Source organism: Lepidothrix coronata, unplaced genomic scaffold (genome assembly GCF_001604755.1).
Source record: "Lepidothrix coronata isolate B3197 unplaced genomic scaffold, Lepidothrix_coronata-1.0 Scaffold149, whole genome shotgun sequence".
Lineage (NCBI taxonomy): Eukaryota > Metazoa > Chordata > Aves > Passeriformes > Pipridae > Lepidothrix > Lepidothrix coronata.
This window is the reverse complement of record NW_016690329.1, coordinates 1,937,956-1,960,902: the sequence shown is the minus strand read 5'-3', so window position 1 is coordinate 1,960,902 and position 22,947 is coordinate 1,937,956. Positions and strand designations below refer to the sequence as shown.

Genomic DNA, 22,947 nt, shown 5'->3' with positions numbered 1-22,947 from the left:
TCTCCAAGCACAGGTAAGAACCTCATGCCAAGAAAATATAGCAGTTATTTCTTCAACAGTTTTGAACAAACATGTCTTAGCTTTACAACATATTTATTATATTACCCAGTCCATTACTCTGCATGAGCTCTACAACTGAAAAGGTCTGTCAGATTTGAGGTATTTTAATCCATTTTTTCCAAGCCTCTCTTTTATATTTGGAAAAAATCACACTGATTTCTTTCTTTATATATTATATATCAGTAGTTATATATATAAATACATATATTTATATATTATATATCAGAGTATATATCGTTATATATTATAATTGCAGAATAACCGACTGTAGCCTAGAAAATAGTATTATTATTGTTGACTGTTTCTCGAATGTTCCTTGTCCAGATCACCACCTTGACTGGGATAAAGCAAGCACCAAAGAACTGCAGTGATCCAGAAAGTGCTCACCAACTCACATGAGGGTCAGATTCTCATCTTTATTATAATATTGTTTCTTTACAAAAATCATGTATGAGACAAGTCTTTTGATATTCAATAACCTGTTTACGGGAAATGACTTTACACAAAACATCAGATGACTTGACAGCAGATTGAATTTAAAATATGATTTTTTAAAATGCTCATGAAATTCATATTGCTTTAAATATAAATTAGCAAGAGTGCCAGAAGGGATGAATGTATTTCACTTCTTGACTGCAAATAACTGAAATGTACAGTTTTACCTACATTACCTGTATTCATTGTACTTTCCTATTAAAGGATGAAAGAGCTTTCTCAGCTGCCTGGTCACACAGACTTCCTGGGAATGTCAGGAGGTGAAGGAACGAAAGGAGAAGCCTTTGGACAGACACACTGCCATATCAGTGCCAGATCAAACCTGGCTATCCTGGATCTGCAGAGTCCCAAGAGAAAAGCAACAACTGCAGGAGATGAGGGGTATCATTTTGCTTTTGCAGCCAGATTGTCACCTTGGTTCCAAGAACATTAACTGCACTACTGCAGTGTCCCACCCTCGGGGGAAGGGAGCACCCCAGATTCGCAGGTGCTCGTGACCCAAAGGAACGACAGAAGTCAGAGGGTCTGCAAAAGTTTACGAAGTTTTTTTAGTAAATTACACACTTAGCATGGAAAGTGGTACAATAGTCCCTGACCTCCTATATAAGCACACGGCAGTAGGCTTTGGATAAAGGGATAGGGTGAAAGGGAAAGAGAAAGAGAGAGATTAATTAAATAGGAGGAGAGAGAAAGAAAGGAAGAAAGAGAGAAATAGAGATCACCAGCCCTGGCTCCAGCGTCGATCCAGCTGATAGGGTGTCCAGAGTCCCAGGGTACCTTTTTATAGATAGGCTTTTCCTGCCCTGGAGATTAGTTTCTTACTTTCGTGCAAATTAGTTGTCATGCACAGTTTATTTTTCTAGGTAACAAGTCAGAGGGCTTTGGGGGTCTCTGATGGTCTTCATCCTCCCTACAGTCCACGCCCACTTCTTGAACTTGTTCCTGCACTTGTGCTGGACTGTGTTGTGTTTATCTCCAGAAGCCAGAAAAAGAATGTTTGTCCCAGGAAAAGCACTGCCCTACCTCCACATGTCTCTCTTCTCTAGCCACATCCTGTTCTTTCTCACAGTGTGTTATGACCAACAATCCTTTGTCAGCTCCACAGCTATCTGGCTATCGGTGTTTGAACATACACATTAGCCCCTTATCTTCGGGGCTTCTGCAACCTCTGAACACTCATGTATCCAAATTAAAAGTGAAACTAGACCCTTATATCCTCTGACCAATGTTCACCCTATGGCAGTGTCCCTCACTTAAAGCAGTATTGTATTTATTCACAATAAACACAATATTCACAGGGCAAATTCCAAATCTGTTAATTATTCCAACATAAATTCTTCCCACAGCTTCAGAGTCAATACTCTTTATTTTCTGCCCATAAATACACTGTGTTTTAAAGATTTGCTGCCTGCTACCCCAAAGTGAAGCTGAAGAGATATATGCAAATTATTCTGAAAGGCCTCTGTGCTCCTAAGAGGAAATATGCTCAACTTCAGAATCTTACAATCATTAACAAATTCATACAGGAATAAACTGGTTCATACTACTCTAATAGATGCCTAGAACAGATGAACAGGCTTGCATAAAATTATATCCAAAATTTCACTTAATATTTGATTTCAACCTCTGACACGAGAAATAACTATCCCACTGGTGCCTCGCTTCCCATGCGCACAACCAAATGCCTCTGGACTTCTTATTTTTGCAGTGGAAGCAAAAAACCAGGAGGCAGCCAACACAATCAACCAAGAATCAACCTAATTTGTCTCCACAGCCAGAACACACATACTTGAGACAGTCCTCGAAACCCCAGTACCTGCACAGCTGTGTGCTATCTACACATCAGCTCTTGTTTCACTCTAAGTACAAAATATTTAAAGACACAGTAAAGTGCCACAGATGTGCAAAGTTTAAGAGTGCTTCAATAGAGAGTGACAACTAAAATAAATCCCTCTGCATAAAATCAGCTCTGTGTGTTTTTCCACCCTCTATCAAATTACAGCATCCCCAAATTATGTTAAGAGAAGCCTTGTCTAAAATGTGAGGTGCTGTATTTCATCAACTATCTGAGATGACTCAGGATTACAAGTACTGAAATAAAATGAACATCCTGTTCCAGTTTCTTTAACTAAATTTTCTCCCTCAAATAGCATCAACAAGTGACTCAGTACAATGTCATAACAAACAGTACTTGTGCTGCAGCAAAGTACTTGGCAAACAGCAACTCTCAGAAATAAATCAGTCACGTTTTACTGTAGTTGCTAATAAAAAGATCGTAATTTTATCTTGGAGGGGGAAAAAAAAAGAAAATAACGTGTAATAACCAGATGGCAAGTAAACAAGTTATTTCCATAATAGTGGGAAAACTATTTGTTTGCATTTGGATGAACCCATAAATGATGTTTAGGACTAAATTTGGCTCCAAGTTGTGACACCAATTTTATAGTGAGAATATATCGCTCTTCAGTCTCAGTCTCACTGTGACCAGCAAAAGGGACATCCTTTTCTCTCTCAGATTTTGGTTAAAAGTATCCCAAGCACTAATGCCAGCTAGGGGAGGGAAAAAATGATTTATGGCACAGCAGGACCAGCCTGCTTTACATCAGAATCACTTGCGCAGTGAATTAACAGCATTTGGGGCTGCACATGAACTGTACCTGTACTCTGTTCTAGGGGTTTCTGATGCACTAGAGCGACACAGTGCGTCTCTCCCAGATACCCAGCCTCCAAGCAGTGGCTTTTTTGCCACATCACTGCTACCAAAGCAACAATATCACTGCACTACTGTCTCCACTGCAAGTTTCTTACATTTGGGGATCCTAGTAAAACACTGAAAGCCTCTTCTCAAACAGCACTCTTCACACCTGAGCAGTCAGCCAAGTTACCACACATTACATTTTGCTTTATACAAACACAACCTATGTCACTACAGTACCTAGCTCCTGGTAAATAATTCTGGATGAAAGTACATGCCATTTAAAGAATCCACTTATTTCTATCAAACAAAAGTCTCATTAAAAACTGCTTCTCACCTGTAGCACCTCAATAATTAGGTGCAGCTATATTCATTAGTTATAATTCAGAGATTACATGGAATAATAGCATCCTCTAATAGGGAAAAATTATGTTTGGCTTTTAAACATGTGGGTTTGTGGCAATTTCCTTACAGAGGAGCATGCTTTATAAAAACTATGGATACGAAGTAGCAATTTTAATTCTTTGCTGTGAAAAGAGAACATAAAAACAGTTCTCAGAAGCCCAGGAGACCAACCTTGCTGTTTCTTTGGCCACCCTCTTTCAAACATCAAGCAATCATTTTGAAGCTTTGTTTTTGAGCAGTGGGAGCCCCAGGACACCTGTGCTGCCCCAACCCAGTGAGGAGAGCAGCTACAGCCCCTCATGAGAGACCAGAGCACCTGCTTTAATAGCAGACAGGTGAGACCTGGGCAGCCAGCACTGTTTGGTAAGTTATGGTCAGAGGGTTCATTTTGTCATCAAGGGTGCTGCAAGCGTCAGAGCTATGACTGGATCAGCTGAGGCGAAGATTTCTTTTCTTGCTGCAGACCAGAAGAATCAAAAAACATTAGCTTATGTTTGCCTTCTCTATAGACCTTAACAACCTCCCTGTGAACCCCTCACTGACAACCTTTAGCTGCCCACTTGCCTGTCAGTTCATCTTCCTGATGTTTATGTTGGGGTTAGCCCAGTCATATACACAAAATTCAAGCAATAGACAAAAATCACCTTGTTTCACCCTGACAAGCAGCATAAGTTTTGCTTTCCCATTCGACCTGCTAGTTTTCTGCTAGATTTTTCAGCATCAGAGTTTCACTACAGACTGCACAGCAGCCTCCCTCAAAAACTGAACAGGCACCAGGGCATTGGATTTCACTACAAAACAAACATAAAAGTACTAACAACAAAAAGTGAGCACAGATTTTGGGGACGGTGATGCAGTGTTTGAAGGTTTTAGTGGAGGAAGTTGCTTGTAGTAACCGATCCTGCGTGCCAGTGAAAGGCATATTGCCCCCTCGCCCCCGAGATTCACAATACTTTTTTTTACATCTAAAATCATGTGGTGGTGGTTCAGACATTCCCAGGGATAAGCACTCAGCTTTCAACCCTCTCTTTTCAACTTAAGAAACAAAGTTGTAGTCTTCCAAATATTTTTACAGGGACTTCATATTTAACTTGCCACCCAGAAGGTCAGAGTAGTTTTGGTCATCCCACTTACTCATGTGGTGGAGATATGACCAAAGCAAAGGCAGTATTTGCCTTTCTTAAATCACATAAGAGTTAGTTGTTTTGGCTCAAAAGATTTATTTCAAACCCTCACAAACTTCATGCTATGGAACTATCCACAGAAACATGAACATGCACCAAGCAATTTATTCTACCATGCTACCAAAGTTAGGTGTTTTCTTAAGCAATTGTAGAAAGTCAGATGCATGGAAACAACTGTACCTTTATCTTGTAAAACTAAACATTTTTCTGTTGGAAAGAAAGAAATACTGTTTTTAATGTAGATGTGTTATGAAAATGACACAGCTGTTGCTCATTCACTTACCTCGCTGCTGCCATAATCTCCAACAGCTGCAAATTCAGGTTTTATCTTGGAATGTTCATATTTTGTTCGTGACTCTTGAATGGGATCCCCCAAGAAGTGGGGGTTGCTGCCAGGGCAGTTAGCATGCTGGGATGCCACTGTATCGCCCAAGAATTTCACATCAAATGCACTGTCCAACTTTTTTGATAGTTCCACTGTTTCAAGCTATCCTAGAGTGGTATTTGAGGTCCTAAATGCTACTGTCAGCCCAGCGTGCTATTTCTGAGCTCTCAGCCATCCGTCCGCCCCTGGGAGAGCTCAGGAACAGCTCCAAGCTCTGCTGAAGAGTCATGCTTTAATGAGGTTCTTCAACAGTTCCTTATGCCACTGCTGGGTAGATTAAAAAAAGATCACGTGAGATTAATTACAGTAATAATTATGAGCTGACCTTCTGGCAGTTAAGCCAGATATCTTGCCTTTTATAAGGGTCCATCTCACAGGTGCAGAATGCTGTAGTTCGTCATGGTAAGTTACTCTTAACCCATTTACAGCTGTGCAATTTGCCTTATTTTATAAATCACTGCCTCAAAACAAGATCAAAACAACCTAAATCGCTCTCATTTTCCATTTGCAAGACTCAGTGCTTTTTCAGAAAGCAGAAAAATATTTATTCCCATGGCAGAGGGAGAGCAGACTTTGTTTTCTCCAGTATTAATCACTCCTGTGCTTGCATCCAGAGATATAAATCTAGATGCTAGAGATAACCAGGAGAGACAAAACTTAACAACTCTAGATTTAATTATTTTATAGCACAGATTAGAAAAAGAACCTGGAGTTAAAGCAAGATATCAACATCCCCACTTCCCAGCAGAAACTGCTGGTGCCCTGGACAGGGCGAGGAGGAGGAAGAGCAGGTGACCTGACCCACTGCCTCCTCTGCCCTGGCCACATGCTGCCTTTGCTCCATGGGGCCTTGGCCACAATACATACCATGTAAACATTTAAAAACCTTCTAAATATCCAGCAGCAGAGCACTATGTGGTTTTCTGGACAGCAAACAGCCACTAGCATCAGCCACAGGTCCAGTGGCCACTCCTCCTCCCACCTCCCTATCCATCACTTCCCTCAAAAATTGGTGTAGCAATAGGTATTTCCAAAACCAGCCAGCCTGGTTAGACAGACTCTGTGCTTCAGTATCCAGAAACAGATCAGTCTTGGTTTAAGCAGATATTTTGTTGTTGGTTCAGCTCCTTTCCCCCACATCTTGGCATCTCATTTAAATGGGCTTTACTAAGCATTTATATAGTAGAGCTGTAAAGAAACCAGCTGGTGAATTTAAAAGAGTACAGTCCTTGTAGCTTTCCTCTCTGGGAATTTCTTGAAGCACACACAGAAATTTAAATTGTATCACTTTTTCTACAACATCATAAGTTTTATTTCCCAATCCATACACCGAAGGTAAAAAAAAAGTCTCAGTATCCCTTCTGCATTAGGCTACAAACTTTGCAGGGGCAAAAGGAGCTACTAAATTACGAAACAAACAATCAAACAAACAAAACTCAAACAAACAAGAAAAACAAAAACTTAACAGCAGGATTACAGTCCCACTTCCAATTCAAAGCCACAAGGATGTTACTGTCTCTGCCAGGAGTACATTGTGTCACTAAAATATTTGCTGCTGCAGGACAGTAGTAGCCCAGATCGACCAGCTATCAGTAGAGAACACCTAACATTTAGCTACGAGGGCCTGGGCTGCAGCCCCTGGAATGACAGTGACAGGCAGTGCCAAGGAGCTTTTATGACAAGGGACGAGCTCTGGATGGGGCAAGGTATGCAGCCTGCAAAGCTGATCCAGGGCAGAAGGAGAACACAGAAAGGCGGGGCCCTGAAAGCCCAGGGAAGTGTCATAGTAACAAACAGCTGAACCGCTGGAGCCACAGGAGTTCAGACAAACCACAGAGCAAGGCTGGAGGCAAAAATAGTCTATAAGCCTATTTCAGCTGAAGACAAGGAAGCAAGACGAATTTGAAGGAAGAAAAGGGGGTATTGCCCCATGGGAACGATGTATATGTAGTCATTCAGCTATTTTAGCAACACCTTTTTAGTGGGATTAGGTATTGTTGTTTGCTGAACAGAAAATCCTTCCAAGGCTGTGAAGCCAACCGACAAATCCTTACCCTACCCTTGTTCCCAGAAACTGCCCATTAAAAAGTTATTCCACAGTTCTCACTCAGTGTTCTCGGACCCACCGTCCAGTGCAAGGAATGATGGTGACACTCAAAAGAAATCCAGCTCCACACAGGATCGACCTGCCAGATGCCAGAGACATGGAGCTACCCCAGCAAGTCTGCAGAGTATTTACGACACAGTTTGCTAAATTATACAAAGGGAATAATTTGCAATGTAATGGTGTGTTTGTATTCTGAATATCTGATTTCCTGTTCAACAAATAACCTAAACATTCCCAACCAAATGAAATGTAGACAAGACTTAAAATGTTTGAAGAAAAGCACTCATCCAGAAAATTAAGGTCAACATGGAACAGATGGTGCCTCTGAAAAATGTGGCTTCAACATTTATCTTTATGTAAAATAAAAATCTTTTAAAAACCTCCGGCTGTTTGGTGACAGTCCTACTTGAAATATTGAATCTCACACTTCATGGATAATAAAGAAGCACTAAAAGATTACTTCAAAATACTAAATCTAAATAAAGTTCTCTCAACTACTGTGCAATAAGATTTCTGTGGGCACGTAAATACGTATCAATAAAATATAGATTCAAGCGCCTCTGTAACTGCTATAAATATTGCAAGTGCTCTCCCCATTTCCATAAATATGACCCACGACTCCCAAGTGAAAAGCTTTTTCATTTGCAGCAGTCAGGAAAAAAATGATCCTTTCTTCTTTATCAAAGTCTTTTGAAAGGCTGAATTTGAAGCCCAGCACACGGGGAGTTGTGAACAACTTGTTACAGTGATGCAGGAAATGCCTTCTCCAGCCTCAGCGGATTCAATCAATGGGATTGCAGGAAGATCACATTTATTCTTGAGGGCAGGCAATGTCATACCTACCTGGGGAGGGAAACAGGGGCTCTAATTGGGCAGGGCTGCAAATTACTTTGGTAATACACAAAGGAGCTGGAACAAGCAGAAATAATGAGACAGACCTGTCAAACACCCAAGGAGTAATAACATGTTAGAGACAAACCTGAAGATGTTGAGTACTGGCATAAGCAGCAGTGCAAGTACTCACAAGGCAAGGTAAGCAACAGGCAGGGGAAGGCTTGGCATGACACACAAATCAGATTTTCTCAGGACAGGTAAAAGAGAAGGCGGTCAGAGAAACCACAGAGCTGCACAGCGGGGATCTCTCAAGTTTACAAGAAACAAAAAAAAAAACCTAAACCCAAAGCCCTCACATCCTGAGTGAACCAAATATTTTTGGAAGATGAGGTAATGACTTTGGTACCTAAAAATACTGTCCTGTGGAGACCTCCTCCTGTGTGTCCCCCTGCTGACAGCTGGGGCCCTTTGACAGGCTGTTAACTTCTGATCACAGGCTACATACACTCCCCAAACTGCTGCAGAAAACACCTGAGTCCCTTAAGCTAACCCCTCAGGGGCCACCTCAATGTCTGGACTGATGAAGAAGCCTGTGATAACAACTACAACTCACCAGCTTCGGACATCAAAGCAACCACAGCCATGGAAGGAGCCATCTGTTCCTATCACCCAAACTAAATCACAATTAGACAAGTGAAAACAGGCTACATATCCCCAAAAATACAAGGCAGTTACAGATCTACTACCAGTTTTTGTTGCCCAATCAGCAGACATCCACCTCTTTTTTCCAAGGTGGCTTCCAGCCATTTATATCTACTAGAAAGACCCAGATTTTTGTAACTTGCCTTCAGCTACAACACTGATGAAGTTGCACAGAGAGCTTCTGCAAATCCACTTGGCTAAAAAAGCTACAGGAAGCTTATTGCAGCAATTTTCCTGAGTTGACACATCCCTTTTATTGGCTTCATGATACTGACTTACTGATGTTTTGGGTCCCACTTCCTCCAGAAATTACCTCTGATTCCCCATACTACTGAGGAAAATAAGCTCAGCAAGAACATTTACACTCACTGTCCCTAGCAATGGACCCTGCCATCAGTAAAGCACAGCCAAAATGAAACTAGACTGGGTGTACCAGGGAAAGTCTTGCAAGAATGGCTTTTGCACAGGGGTTTCTTGCTTCAAGGTCATCCCAAACCACATCACAGACAGCTCTGATAAGCCACAGCACAATGACAGCTCACTGGAGTCTTACAAACAGTAGAGAGTTTATGAAGTTCATTTTCTGTCCCTACCTAAGGCTTTGTTAAACTAAAATAGATATTTTCTTTTTCTTTTAAAAGAAGGTTGTGTTGATTTTGTCGGTTCTATTGCATAGCCAAGCACTGCTGCTGCACTTAGAAATGTCTACCTGCGTAAGGCCTCAACTCACTATTTCTAAAAATAAAATAAGTCATATTAATTTGTTCCTCCAGCACCTGGTGTTTAAAGTTATTTCCTGGCAACTTCTGTTCTTGGCATTTAAACATTTTTCATATTCAGCTTAAGTCTGACAGCACTATTGGTTATCCTACTCTGCCTCACTAATAATTTGGTTGATGGCATGCAGGTGGGTTTCTCATAATTAAAAAACCTATTTGCAAAGTTTGCATTAGGTGGTCTGAAAAAATAGAGCACTCCTTTCAAAGGTTAAATATAAGTAGGCTGCAGAGCTCCATGAAAATATTGCATAATTTAGAGATAAAAATAGTTTTGCTTTTGCTTTATTCAAGCTAGGCTGGATAGGTAGATTTTTTTCTGCAATCAGCCTAAACCTCATCTCTTCAAGTTACATGCTCAAGTTGATTATAGAAAATTAAATTTAGTATTAATCAACCTAGGAAGAAGGAAATTACAAAAATTAAGCTAATGCATAAATCATAGAAAAGAATGGTGGAACCAGCTAGAGGAGATCATACAATGCATCTTCGTGCTTGTCCCACACCAGAATCAACTCCCCCCCCCATCCCCAAGCCACTCCTGAAAGGTATTCATCCAACTGTTTAACAAATTTACCTATAACACAGGTACCAGAAGCCACCAGCCAGAGCCCCCCAGGGCCCCACCAGCCCTTCTGCTGCAGACCTTGCCCTCGCATCCTCCTGCTCTCCTGATTTGGGGTACCCCCTGACCCTTCCCTGGTGGGAATGCACGGCAGGACAGGACAGAAGCAAAAGAACCAGCTCTAATGAGGTTGCCATTGGCTGCACTTCCCACCTGGCAGGATGTGGGGTTTTTTTTCTTCAGCAAAGAATAAAAGCAAGCTCCACCAGCAGGTCCCACACAAGTAGTCTTTATGCCTCTGGACCTCCAGGAGTTGCCATGTCCAGAGCCACAGTTTTCCACCCATGTGTTCAGAGGCACCAGTACCTGGTGCTGGGGTGGAAGGGACAGCTTGCTCTGGGGCGATGCAGGTACCCACAGACCCCGTACCGTGAGAGCCTGAGCTGTGTGACTGCAGCACAGAAATACTACTCGAAGCAGCAGTTGCAGACAGGGCCCAGGGAGGCAGCAGCGAGTTGCTTGCAGTTTTGGGCACAGAACTGCAGCACTTGGCATCACTGGAAAACGAGCAAACCCAAAAGAGCAAACACCATTACCTAACTATAAGGAATCCAAGCTTAGAAATACATATGCTTAAAAGTCTTCTGAGTTAAAAAGAAAAAAAAATCTACACACTGGCTGTGGCTTTCAGCTTTTCCACAGCATCCAGCACCTTCCTAAATCATTAATTTATCATCTGACAGATCTGCCCTACCACTTTATCCTGGTTTTACAGATGAGAAACTACTGCCTGCACAGAACCTGATCCAAGTTATCCTTGAAGTCAGTGGGATCTCCTGGTGATTCCCATGGGACAAAAGCACAGCTGGACAAGCGTGGTTCTAAATTTCCCAAATACCTGTCCATTGCTTTGTGAGACCATTTCACCATTTCACCCTCTGGCCATGAACCTGAAGAAAGCTTGGTAGAGGGCTCTGCTACACTACAACATACAACTACACTCCTGCCAAGCCACAGCTGATGGTGTATTAAGCTGATTTTGCCTTTTATATGAAAACTTATCTAACACGTAGCAGCCAGTCGGCCCTGCAGTGACTGCACTACTTTGGGTTCTCCACTCTGCAAAGCAGGTAGCATCCCATTTACACATATAATAAGGAAGCATTTAGTTCTGAAGGTACATTTACAGTCCAAGAATTTTCTTTTCTGAGCTAAATCCTGATGTTTTACTCCTTCCCTAACCTTGTTCCCTAGGACACATGCAAATCCAGTCAGTCTTTATCAGCTGGGGGTGTGGGAGGGCAGTTTTAGATGAAGCTCTTAGAATGGCGTTGCTTTCTTCCTGAGAAAAAAAAATCAGCAATTTAGAGAAATTAAAAAGCTAAATGAAGTCCTTAAGAGTTCCCCTTAGTCACTTCCAAACTTTTTCTAATCCCTTTGAACTCCATCCTCTGTAATTTAATCAACAGCTTGTTTAGGATTAATCTTTTCCATCCCCAATTACACACGTACACACACAAACGTCCATCACAGAATAAATTAAATAGCAGAACCCTTATAAAGAGCCATAACAATTTCAAATTCTCTGGAATCAAGAATAAAGGAATCAGTAGCATGATTAAGGCTGAAGTCAGAAAGAGCATCTCTTAATGAGTTCCTGGGATGCCTGAGGCCACTGCACCCCTCAGCAGTGAAGGCTGGGCTCACCCCACAGCATCACACAGCAAGGGGAGCATCTCCCTGGGACACGGCCATCATTAGCTCTGCAGTTATTAACAGTGCCTCATCAGATGCCAGATGGGGAATCGGAGCCTCACAATCTCCTCAGGAACATGCACTCGTGCTGGACTGAGAAGAAATTCCCCAAATAACTGGCTCCAACTCCAGAGCTAGCTGTCAACAAGGGCTGCATGGAGACAGCAAGGCACCTCCTGGGATCCCCTGGAAAAACGCTGCTGCAGACCACACTCAGCAGTGTAAGTAACTGCTTGGCTCAGAGATTAACAAAGAGTGTGTTTGACCGGGTAAATCTAAGACCTTTTAAGAGAAGCAGGGGAACAACCTGGCAAGTCAGAACACAAGGGACATGAGAATGCACATCCTAACAGAACACCCTGCAGTGCTGCTAAGGAGGAGGGGGGGTGCCTGTGCAGACACAGCACTGAGAGAGAAAAGTTGTTTCATACCCCCCATTGCTTGGCAGAAGCAGCACCCCCTGCACATACCCTTCCTGGAATCTGTGATGGTGCTAAGCAGCATTACTTGGAGTGCACAGGACTGCAACCTGCTAGTTTCATTTTATGGCCAAAGCTAATTAAATGAGTTCTGTGAAGGCAGATGACATTTCACATGCCTCAGTCCAGCATTTGTATTTGTTCTCACAGCACATTTCCATTTTCACTGTGGACATGGTGTGACTTTACCATGTATCCAAGGCTAAGGCAGTATTTCACAGTACAGGACTGCTTTTCCACTTTTGGATCAAGGTGAAAGATTCATGCAGAGGATGGACAGAAAGAACACAGAGGATGGCAGCAGAAATACAGGGAAATTCTTTCCACTGCCACTTCACTGCAATCTGCCTGCCATCAGTCCTTTTGTTAGGGCAGGTAAGAGGGGGGCAGCTGTTGTGGGGTGATGAGAGCTGGGCATCTTGTGGCTCAAGTGTGTCAGGACTACTCAGCTGCATTTCAGCACTAGGCGGTTTGTGTCTGGGTAGGTGAACACCTTCCAGGGCCTTTTTTTCCCTTTGGAAATCTGTATTATTCTAGAATGAGACTACCCTAAGTGCAGCCTAATCTTTTAGTATCTTAGGAAGACACCTGCAGAGACTCCCTAATGATCTAGCCACTGAGCACCTGTGAAGCACCTTGTAGTGTCAGAGTAATTCAAGACAACTGCTTGTTTGCATAGAGAAGTGTGTGTATCTCTCTCTCCATGAACCAAGGTGCTATGATCCAAACAGGTATAAGGCAGGATCCCAGATTCCTCTGCAAGCTGAGATCTATCTTGACAGTGATACCTCTGAGCAAAACAACTTCATCCTAGGTTCACTGGAAGATCAGAAGACCTTCAAAAGTTATATTTAAGTCCACGTGACTTTTCTGGACACAGATTTCCCCTGCAAAGAAGTAAAAATTTATTAATAAACTGCAATAGTTTCATGTAAGAAACAGGGAAGCAGGAATGCTACTAACCTTGAGAACATGAGGAGCAGCCTCTTGCTTTTTTCCTCCCAAGTGCAAATCAATCATCCACTTGACATAAGCTTTTAATCTTATGCCACTTATCAGTAGCAATCATCTCACTTTTTAGTTGGAATTTGTGAACAAGTATTCTGTTTATTAGTTTAATAAAAGCTCAAATGCATAGAGCTACAAACATCAGGTACCTCAGCACACACTAACACAGGGTTCCCCTCTATTTCAACTTTTTTATGCTGCAGAGAAGTCAAGATCACCAGGACCTGAGATCCACAGTGCAGATACCCCAACGAGTACTCAGTCCCCACCACATCATCACTTGCTAACTTTACAGCAACTACTGGGAAGCACAGCTCTCACACCATACTTACATCTTGTTTACCTCTGGAACATGTCGTATGTGCTTCCCAGGTTTAGAAGAATCCTTGGCTTCCTTCTCACAAGCATATGAAATGTCTTAATGCAACACTGCAGAAAAGGTTGTCCATACATCTAAACTATACATTTATTTAAATAAGTAAGCAATTTAAAGTCCCTGAGTTACACGTCACCTCCTTACACCATTTCCTCAGAAGTCACCACATGCTTTCTGGTTCACCAATTATCACATTGTTCCATAGCAGCACCCAGGGATGATCTCATGAGGCATGCCACCCTCTTGTGTCCAAAACAAGTTTCACTAGTTCCACTTGGAAGCAGGTACCAGGAAAGCACTTCACCATACTAGAGACAAACAGCCCTCAGGTGTCTGGGCATACAGGTCTCTCTAAACCTCTCTTCAGAAGTTTGTTGTTACTGAGGCTTGCATTTCAAACAAAGTTCAGTATTTCACACCAAGCAAGGAACTTTCACCAATTAAAAGCAATTTTCAACAAATCATGACAGAGTACCAAAAGCAGAAGTATCAAATGTAAACAACTTGTAAACATTAGTGACAGTGGCAGATTCAAATAACAGGAAAGACCACAGAAACAATTCACAATTCAGAAATAGCCTTTTGTCATGAAGTCTTTATGGCTTGACAGAAAGAAAGTTAGATTTGTTTTGATGTGATTAGTGCAATTTTTTTATTTGAGAGGTCAGTTAAGAAGAGTTAAACAGATGAATCCAGTATGACACCTCAGTTTCCGAGTTGTTTTTGAACCTGATCTGAAATATGGCACTGGACTCTTACCTAGAGTCAAGGCATTTGTGATCTCAGAAATAAAATCAGCTATTTTCCCCCCAGGACATGGAGGTGGTGGGGTTCTTCAAGGGATAACTCGTATTTCATATAAAACAGAGGAAGGAAAGCTTAACAGCATAAGTGCAGCTGTGTTCTTGGCCGGTACCTCTGCAATCCACACATACAGCTTCATCTAATACGTAATTCCACTTGGAAAAGTGAAGGAAGGAAGGAGGAGGAGGCAGCCTCGTCGAAGAGATGGCCAATGCAGCATTTGGAAACAGTCCGCTCCTGGAAATTCAGACTCCTGCAAAGTAACCTTGAGCTTTTATGCAAGGAGTGGCTACAAACAGCATACTCCCCAACACTGTCTGAATTCAGATCCTTCTATGTTCTGCTATCTCATGCAAAGCAAGAATGAATATGCAAGCTTCTCTCCAAATCAAAAATCAGTGTTACTTTCCTTGACAGTGGTAATGTTGTATAGAGAATTTTCAAGTAGTGTACACCTTTTTGGAATCAGAATCAAGCTTCAAGACACTCACCATGTCTTCAACTTGAGTTGATATGAGTTATCCATTCCCTGATTCCAGAGACACCACTAGGTCTGGCACCACTATTTGCTTACACTTATTGCTTTTACAAGCTGTATGCATTCCAAGGACACCTAGCTCACCAGAGCATCTTTGCTCTTCCCCTTTGTTTCTCTTCCAATACGAAGAACTCCCATTAACTCTAACGGAAGTCAAACCACATGTGCACAGGACGTAATAGACCTATTAAGGCTACATGGCTGACCAACAGAAACAGAAATACATGTATGTAACTGAAGTTTTCTTACATTTAGCAAAGGGCACCAAGTTTTAATTGAGACACTTCAACCTGTTACTCTTACTTTCTTATATCCACCTTCCCCCCCACCCCTTTATGTATGGGGAAGACTCACTGTGCTTCCCTAAGCAAAACAAGAAATAGATCACATCAAGTTTGCTCCATAGACCAAAAGGTAAAAAAAAAAAAAAACCCACACAAAGGACAAACTGGTTCACAGTTAACTATAAATAAAAGTGCAGTAAGTGCTCAAGTAGAGTGTAGAGTTTAAGCAAGCTGTACAACCACATTTGGCATAGTCATCTTTTAAAGGCCCTGCGTGGGTCCCTCCCATTACTGACAGCAGGAGGAAGAGGCTGAACACTATTAGCTGGTGCTGGATTTACAGGTCCTCGTCCATTGCCTCTCCCACTACCTGCATAAATGTGGCTGTGATTATACATGAATGGAAATCCACTTGCTTCAGGTCCAGTTTGTAAACCATTTCCTAAAAAGACAGAAAAAAGGTTATTACAAGTTCCATGGACTGAAATCACTGCTCCCTTATATAAGTTTAGCAACAGGGAACACACGGAGTTTGCAGTAACCAGCAAACCCTGAGGACCAGAAGTGTGGTCCTTCAGGGTCCTGGGCACTGCAAGACCTCAAACCACAGGTTACCTTTCTCTCCCCTCCCAAACTACTTCCCCTCCGTCCCTCTTTCTCAGCTAAAGCAAGAAGGGTCACAGCAGTAGTTTTACAACACCAGGTACTGAGTCTGGACATCGTGTAGGCAGACTAAGGTTCCCTCTCAGCTTACACCTGCTCAAGTCCTTGAAGTATTTTCTTATTTAAGCTTCTACATTTAAATAAAATATATATTAAAAAAAATTTATATAGACAAGTCAGATATTGGAATTCAGATTACTTACTACCCCTTCTGTTTTGGGGAGCTAACCTGGCAAGAAAGCCATGGTGACTAACAAGATTAAAGTAAGGAATCTTTAAAGCCAATGTCTTGTTCAGTTTAAAAAAACGAGAATTTCAAGTGCTGCAAGAACTCTTCAAAAGCATCAAAACAATTTAGTATTAGTCAAGTCCCCTTATGTGATACAGGCACCCTGAATAGTCTAATCTCTTCCACTTCTAGAGAAGAAGTTCTGAAAACAATGATCAGGAAATGCTCCTGTTTACATGCTTGAGATTCAGGCCCCAGTTTGAATGACTTTAGAGCCTAGCAGACTTTTATCCCAAGAATGGAGAACCCTTAGTAAGATAAATTTCTTTCTATTCCCTTCAAGTGTTTCTCATCTTTTCACTTCTGCAAAATGAAAAAAACTTACCCAGTGGCCCAAAAGTACAAGTACCCATACCACTTGATGCAGAAATATTATTCTGTTCACCTTGTGCCTTTGGAGAAACATTAAAAAGAAAAAAGACATGGGATCAGAGAGAGAAAATTCACATTTTTACAGAAAGGGGCTGATGTTTTCTTTCTTGTGTTCTTATAGTGGCTCCACATGGAATTTATCTGCTACTTTAATTATTGGCTCATTTTTAGCTATATGTCACTTTAAGTTCATTTTTCCAGGAGAGTCACATCTGATCACAGCCTAGTGGGAAGTATTCAGAACAAAGAGCACTTTATGCCAGAAGCCTCAGACAAGTTTAACATACCAGTTTGTTCTGCCCGATGTGTTCTGAGTTGGGCTCGCTGTAGTTTGGCACTTCTGAGTATACCATGCAAAACCTGGGGAGAAATCAGGATTATGAGGAAGTTCTAAAGCCATTTTTTAACAGAGTTCTCAACTCCACAATACAAAGAGCATATGTTCTTGACACATCCCATCACCTAAAAGTAATTAATCCAGACCCCACTGTTCAGAGAATATCCATAGTTATTAAAAGGCTCTTTGATCCCTTTATATGCTTGTGGTGAGGCTGTCACATCACTCCTGGTGTGAAGTCAAGCAGAGGCAAGTATACCTTTACTCAAGTAGGTAAACTGGCCTAAGGAAAACAAAAGGTGATGAAAGGGCTCCCTTTGCCTCTCTTCCAGCTGCACAATCTTGTCCAGCACCCACTCACAAGGTCACCTGAGGCACAGAGTCACCCAGCCTGCTCCCAGACTGGGATTGCATTACATGTCTAGGGAAGAGTTAAGCACTCCCACATGCTCTCATGCTATGCAGTGCCCCATTAACAATAATAGCAGAGGAGTCCAACGCAGGGAATGAAATTCAAAGCATCCTTTTCCACTCGAGGGGACTCTGGAGGAATAGGCCCATCAACTCGCCACATGGAAATTATGGCAGGGGGGGAAGAGAGATTTGAATCATTACACAGCACTGTTAAGCAGAAGTGGAGCTCCCACCTGCTGCTGGGAGGCACAACCCAGATGAGGAACTTATATCACTCCAGCCTGCTGGAGAGTAAGCCAACTGGACGACATTTCTGAGGTGATGGATTTACACCAAATAAAATCTACAGGTTCTCTTGCACAAACTCCAGCTGAATGCTGGCATTTCTGAACCACACAAGAAAAGATGTGGCCACCCCAGAGCCCCATTTCCCTGGTGACTATAAGGTTTCCCACAGAACTTTGTGCAACAGTGGAAGTACTGTTCTGGTTAGAAAACGTTGCTATTTTTTTCTGTTGCTCAAGTATGTTACTCATGTTTGTTCTTAGTCAGGAGCTGTTGCCCCAGTCTGTGGGCAGTTTAAAGCAGGTTTAATGAGGCTTGTTTCTGCTTAGACATGATTCACTGGAGTCACCTTGGTCTTCCTTCTTTGCACTGCCTGTTTCTCAGGCATGATACACATACAGAAGGCTTGCACCAAAATGAAGTTGTTAATCAAGCTGAGGCCCAGGTAAGTAATACAGATTTAGTTCCTTGTTGTCTACACATTTCCTCCTCCTAGGTAAAATCCATCTGTGCCAACGATGGGAGGCTACTTTTCCTCAACATATCTACAGTCTAGAGGGGGTTGGGGCTCATTACCACAGTGGCATCTGGAAACTCGTATCAGGGTTGCCTTGTGCTGTACCTATCCATGACCAACCAACAACACACTTTCGCTGCCCTAACTTCCACTTACTAAGAGCCACCACATCTCATACTTACCGTGACACTCTGCTGAGAGGAGACAAAGTATGAACACGCAATACTTACTCCCCAATTTTATGCAGCTCCCCTCCTCGTCCTGTATAAAGTGTCAGGCATCCTTTCCAGAGAGATGCGTACCTGGCCAAAGAAAGGAGAAGTGATGCAGTCTCTTAGTGAATGAGTTCACGGAGGAAGTGAAAGCATGCTGTCTTCCAGGAGCTAACAAGCATTACCTATCAGCATGAACGGACTAAAAAAATTCCCAGGGACACCAACACTAAAAGTTTATAGATCCCCATGTACTACTTTTACCAAAAGGTATCAGCAGCTCAGCAGACTCCTCTGGCAATTACAGGAAAGCACCCAATTATTTTGAGATTGGATGCTCTTTGGTTGGCTGGAGCAACCCTTATAACTGGTCCTGCAGAGGAAAGGCAGTTTGCCAAAAGCAGTATCTGTGTTACATTCAGTGACAACTCTCAGTTTTGCTTTCAGCAGGAGCCAGGAAGCATTACCTTTGTTCACTGGAGAACAGCTGCTGCTACTGAAAGCACATAATGGGAGTGCTTAGGTTTTCAGTACAGGTCCTTACCAGAATGGGGTTTTTTAAAGGCAGAAGTTTGACCATCAAGTTCCAATTGATGTACAGAAATACAGTTAAATAATATTTTGATTGCAGGAACATTCCCTTACAAGACAGTGTGAGTGCACTCTAGTCTTCATAGTCGTTCTTGACTTCAAGCACTGAAATGTGAGTCATGCAAAACTTTCTGTGTAATTGTTCCTTTTGGTGAGGGGCATCACATAGGTGTAGATAATAAGGAAAATACAGACCAGAAACTGGGCATGGTGCAAGGGAGCTAAAAGGAATACGGGTCTTCTAGCAAAGGAACAGGGAGCCTCAGCAATCGCACTCTTGGGAGTCACAGATAATCTGGACAAGTCACCACTTCCTTATGCCCCAGGTTTATCTCTGGAACATAGATAGCAAACATTCCTCTTGCCCTTTGCCTTATCTGCTGGGACTGGGAGCCATCCGGCCACACACAGGGCCTTGAAGAGGCCCCAGGGAGGAGTCAGGGTGGCAGGAGAGGACAGCACTGCCAACGCAGTGATAACCTGCTCTGTACTTCAGCAGGAAAACATAGGCACTATAACTGGAGATACTATCTCAGGAGTTTTCCATCCAGAAGCAGGATTAATGTTCTTCACTTCATAGTGCTACCTTTCACTTTAAAGATTCCCCCAATGCTTAACCTTTAATAACCTGCTAGTTGGGCAGTTTTGTGGCAGAGCACAAAGGAAAAGAGCTACCAAGTAATAAATGTAAGTCAAACATACATTTACTGGGACAACACCCAGCAAATTATGGGACTAACAACCTCAAGCACAAAGTTATTCCATGTATGCAAGCACTTGTTTTTGTCTCAAAAAGAGCTGGCCATAAAGCACTGAACTCCAGCACTAACTTCATATTTAGAAATATTAACTGCAACAGCTTCCTGTAAAAAGGGTAAACAGCCAGTGACAAAATTAAGCAACAGTGTCTGCCTTTGAAGAGGAATGTATCTGCAGCTTGAGAAAAGAGAAAAAAAAAAAGGAGAGAAAAAAAAAGGAAAAGGGCACATTTATACATGGGGCCTGGATAAGCTTTTCTATTTGTAACAGTGGGCATCCCGCACTGAAGAGTCAGATTAGCCTACAGAGCTGAAATTTACCCACCCTGCAATGGCAACATCACTCACTCGATCCTATTTAAGTCCAAAATTGTGTTTGGAGAACTCTGTATACCAGCATGAGGGCATTTTTCTGCAGATGAGAGCCAAACCAGAATGTATTTACTTTTGCCATTTCACTCCCTACACAGTCCTAAGAGAACCTGCAATTCATGTAAATGAAGGCATGACTTTGCCACCCACTAGAAATCATGCTGTCAGCTCAAAATTAATTCATACAAGCCAAACTCACTTTTTTACATTAAAGGATGCCATGACTCTCCCATTGTTGCACAGAAACACCAGAGCAGTTACAGTAAGCCAGTCACAGGGCACATTACAGTAACACTGCTGAACAGCACTGCTCCTAATTTGTTTCAATGTCATCTACACACGGGGCTTTGTGCTGTCCCAGAGCTCTGGTTTAGTTCCACCCATCCCTGAGCTCCACGTGCTCTCCACGCAAGCAGCCTTCCCCAGAACCACTTCTGCTGAGGAGTCAGCCCATTTCGTGTAAAAGGACATTTGCATAGGAGGAAGCAGCTGTAGTTTTGGTGGCAAGGGTCATACAATTTCAGGCCACGACCAAGAATTACACTCAAAATAACAAGAGCAGCTCAGTTAGCAGACTCACTGAGTAACCTTTCACCTGCTTTTTCATAAAAACAAATTAAAAGGACCTTACACACACTGTAGTTCCACCATCTCCTAGAGTGCTGTAGGCCAAACGATCAGTGTAATGGATTTCTAAGTGTAACCTAACTGACATGAGAACTCAAATAAAAGTGACTATCATTTTGCTACTGGTAGTTTAAGTGACATGGAAAAGGATTTTCAGATTGACTATAGTATTCTTTCTCACAGCTAATAAATATAAGTTTGAGGGGGTTGTTTTTTGGTTGGTTTTTAAATTAAGTCACCTCTGAGAAATTATTTGCACCTAACCAAACTAACAACCTACGGTGTAGCCTTAGCATGAATTTTTACAGTGAAAATGAAAAGGTTGGTCTCTGCCTGCCATGTTCGTTAAACTCACTGCAATGAAAAGCAACTTTTCTGCACGGGAGATGTAATCATCCCCTCCTTTCATTAAGGAGCCGACTGCTAGAGTAAAGAACTGACTATGAAAAAAAGAACATGCTTTTGACTTCCCCTGCTTGATTTACAGACCAGGACCGACTGTTGCATTTCCCCCGCCCTAGAAATCTTTTCCTAAGGAGCTTTTTTAAAGCCAAACAAAGTCTCTTCGCCGCCACCACCACCTCGTTACAAACCCAAGCCCCTCCTAGCCTATATGCTCACGCTAGGCATGTTCTGGCCTGGAAAAAGGTGGGTTTAATTTGGCGAGTGACCTCAGGGCGCTGGCTCGGTAACAGGGAGCCGGTCCGAGGGGGGCGGGCCGTGCCCCCCGTGCCCCGGGGTGTCGGCCGAGCCGCCCGCAGCCCCGCGGGGGACAAAGGGCTGCGCGGCCCGGCGGGCGGGGGCGGCCCCGTACGCACCCTTTGGTCAGGCGGAGGATGTCCCCCGGCTGGATGAGGCCGCCGATCTCGTCCCACACGCAGATGGTGATGCTGCCCGTCTTGTCCGCCACCTTGCAGGACCTCACCTCGTGCCCGTCCTTCGTCTTGGTGACTCGCCCTGCGGGGAGAAGCGCGGCTCAGGGGGGGACACGGCGCCGCCGGCCCCCCCGCCCGCCGTGACACGCCTGGGCGGCCCGGGGGTGGGGCGTGCCGGGCGCCACTTACCGATCTCCAGCACAATAAAGATGACATTTAAGTTTTTCAGTCCGGGTTTTATGTCTTTTATGAGGAAATACGTGTCGCTCGCCGCGCTCATGCTGCGGCCGGCGCGGGGGTGAGGGCTACCGGGGCGGGCCGAGCCCGCATCCCGCGGGGGAGCGGCGGCAGCGCGGGGCCGGGCAGGGGGGCACCGGCGACCCTCACAGGGGACGGGGACACGAGCACCGAGGGGCTGCGCGGTGACTGTGCGGCACGCCCGACCCCCACCGCTCCCTCTACACACTGACACCACCTGCACAAACACCACCCCTCCTCCCGCTCCCGCCGGCACTGAGGCGCACACGTGCGCCGCGCTCCCCTTTATACCGGCCGGGCGCGACCACACCGGGGCCGGGCGGGGGCGGTTGCGGTGAATGGAACCGTCCGGGGCACGCGGAGCGCCGGGAATGGGTAACGGGCGGGCACGAGCCGGCCCCGCGCGCTGATTGGGCCGCGCGCCGCCGCCATCTTCTGCTTGTTGGGGCGCTGCCGCCGCCGAGCCCGGTCCGGCTCTTCGGCTGCGCGCCCTGAGCGTGCCCTCCCTGCCCGGGCAGCCCGGCCTCACCTCACCCCTCGCTCACCCACTGCCTGCCCTTCGGGGAGCATCCCCGCGGCGCCCCGACCGCGCCCGCTGCGGCAGAGGGGAGTTGAGCGGTTCGCTGCCCTTCCGCGCCATTTTAAGCCCCGGCAGTGACACCGAGAGGGGCCTCGTCACAAAGGTTTCCTGGAGGGCGATTTCCCAGGTGTTCCCGTCCTCCTTCACTGAGAAAAAAATTATAATATTTATGAGTTATTTGTTGTTGTTTTGAGGAAGTCTGGTGTTGGTCTTCCCCAAACAGAAGAGGCTGTGGGAGGGCTGTGGTACTTCGGGACTTGGCTGGGCTGCACCATCTCATTCTGCCCCTGGGTCCCAATGCCACATTATTCTGCTCCTAGGACCAAATCTCAGGGGATGTAGGGA

At 43.9% G+C, this 22,947-nt stretch overlaps 1 protein-coding gene across 1 annotated transcript; it reads right to left on the bottom strand.

The window, feature by feature from the left end:
• Positions 1–13,891: 13,891 nt before the first annotated feature.
• NABP1 (nucleic acid binding protein 1) lies at positions 13,892–22,295 on the bottom strand. Its single transcript, XM_017828558.1, has 6 exons — positions 21,954–22,295; positions 21,708–21,846; positions 18,560–18,631; positions 17,064–17,136; positions 16,730–16,796; positions 13,892–15,894 (listed from the first exon to the last, which is right to left on the bottom strand). The coding sequence occupies exons 1-6, from the start codon at positions 22,042–22,044 to the stop codon at positions 15,707–15,709; spliced, it is 630 nt and encodes a 209-aa protein (XP_017684047.1). The 5' UTR covers positions 22,045–22,295; the 3' UTR covers positions 13,892–15,706.
• Between the last annotated feature and the right edge of the window lie 652 nt (positions 22,296–22,947).

What these genes read in the sequence shown, in the direction of transcription:
- NABP1 (XM_017828558.1), bottom strand. Translation starts at nt 22,044, where the DNA reads ATGAGCGCGGCGAGCGACACGTATTTCCTCATAAAAGACATAAAACCC. An exon ending in CTTTATTGTGCTGGAGATCG is followed by an intron (nt 21,847 to 21,953) that starts GTAAGTGGCGCC and finishes TTCTCCCCGCAG; the next exon opens with GGCGAGTCACCAAGACGAAG. An exon ending in GAGCTGCATAAAATTGGGGA is followed by an intron (nt 17,137 to 18,559) that starts GTAAGTATTGCG and finishes ATTTCTCCCCAG; the next exon opens with GTTTTGCATGGTATACTCAG.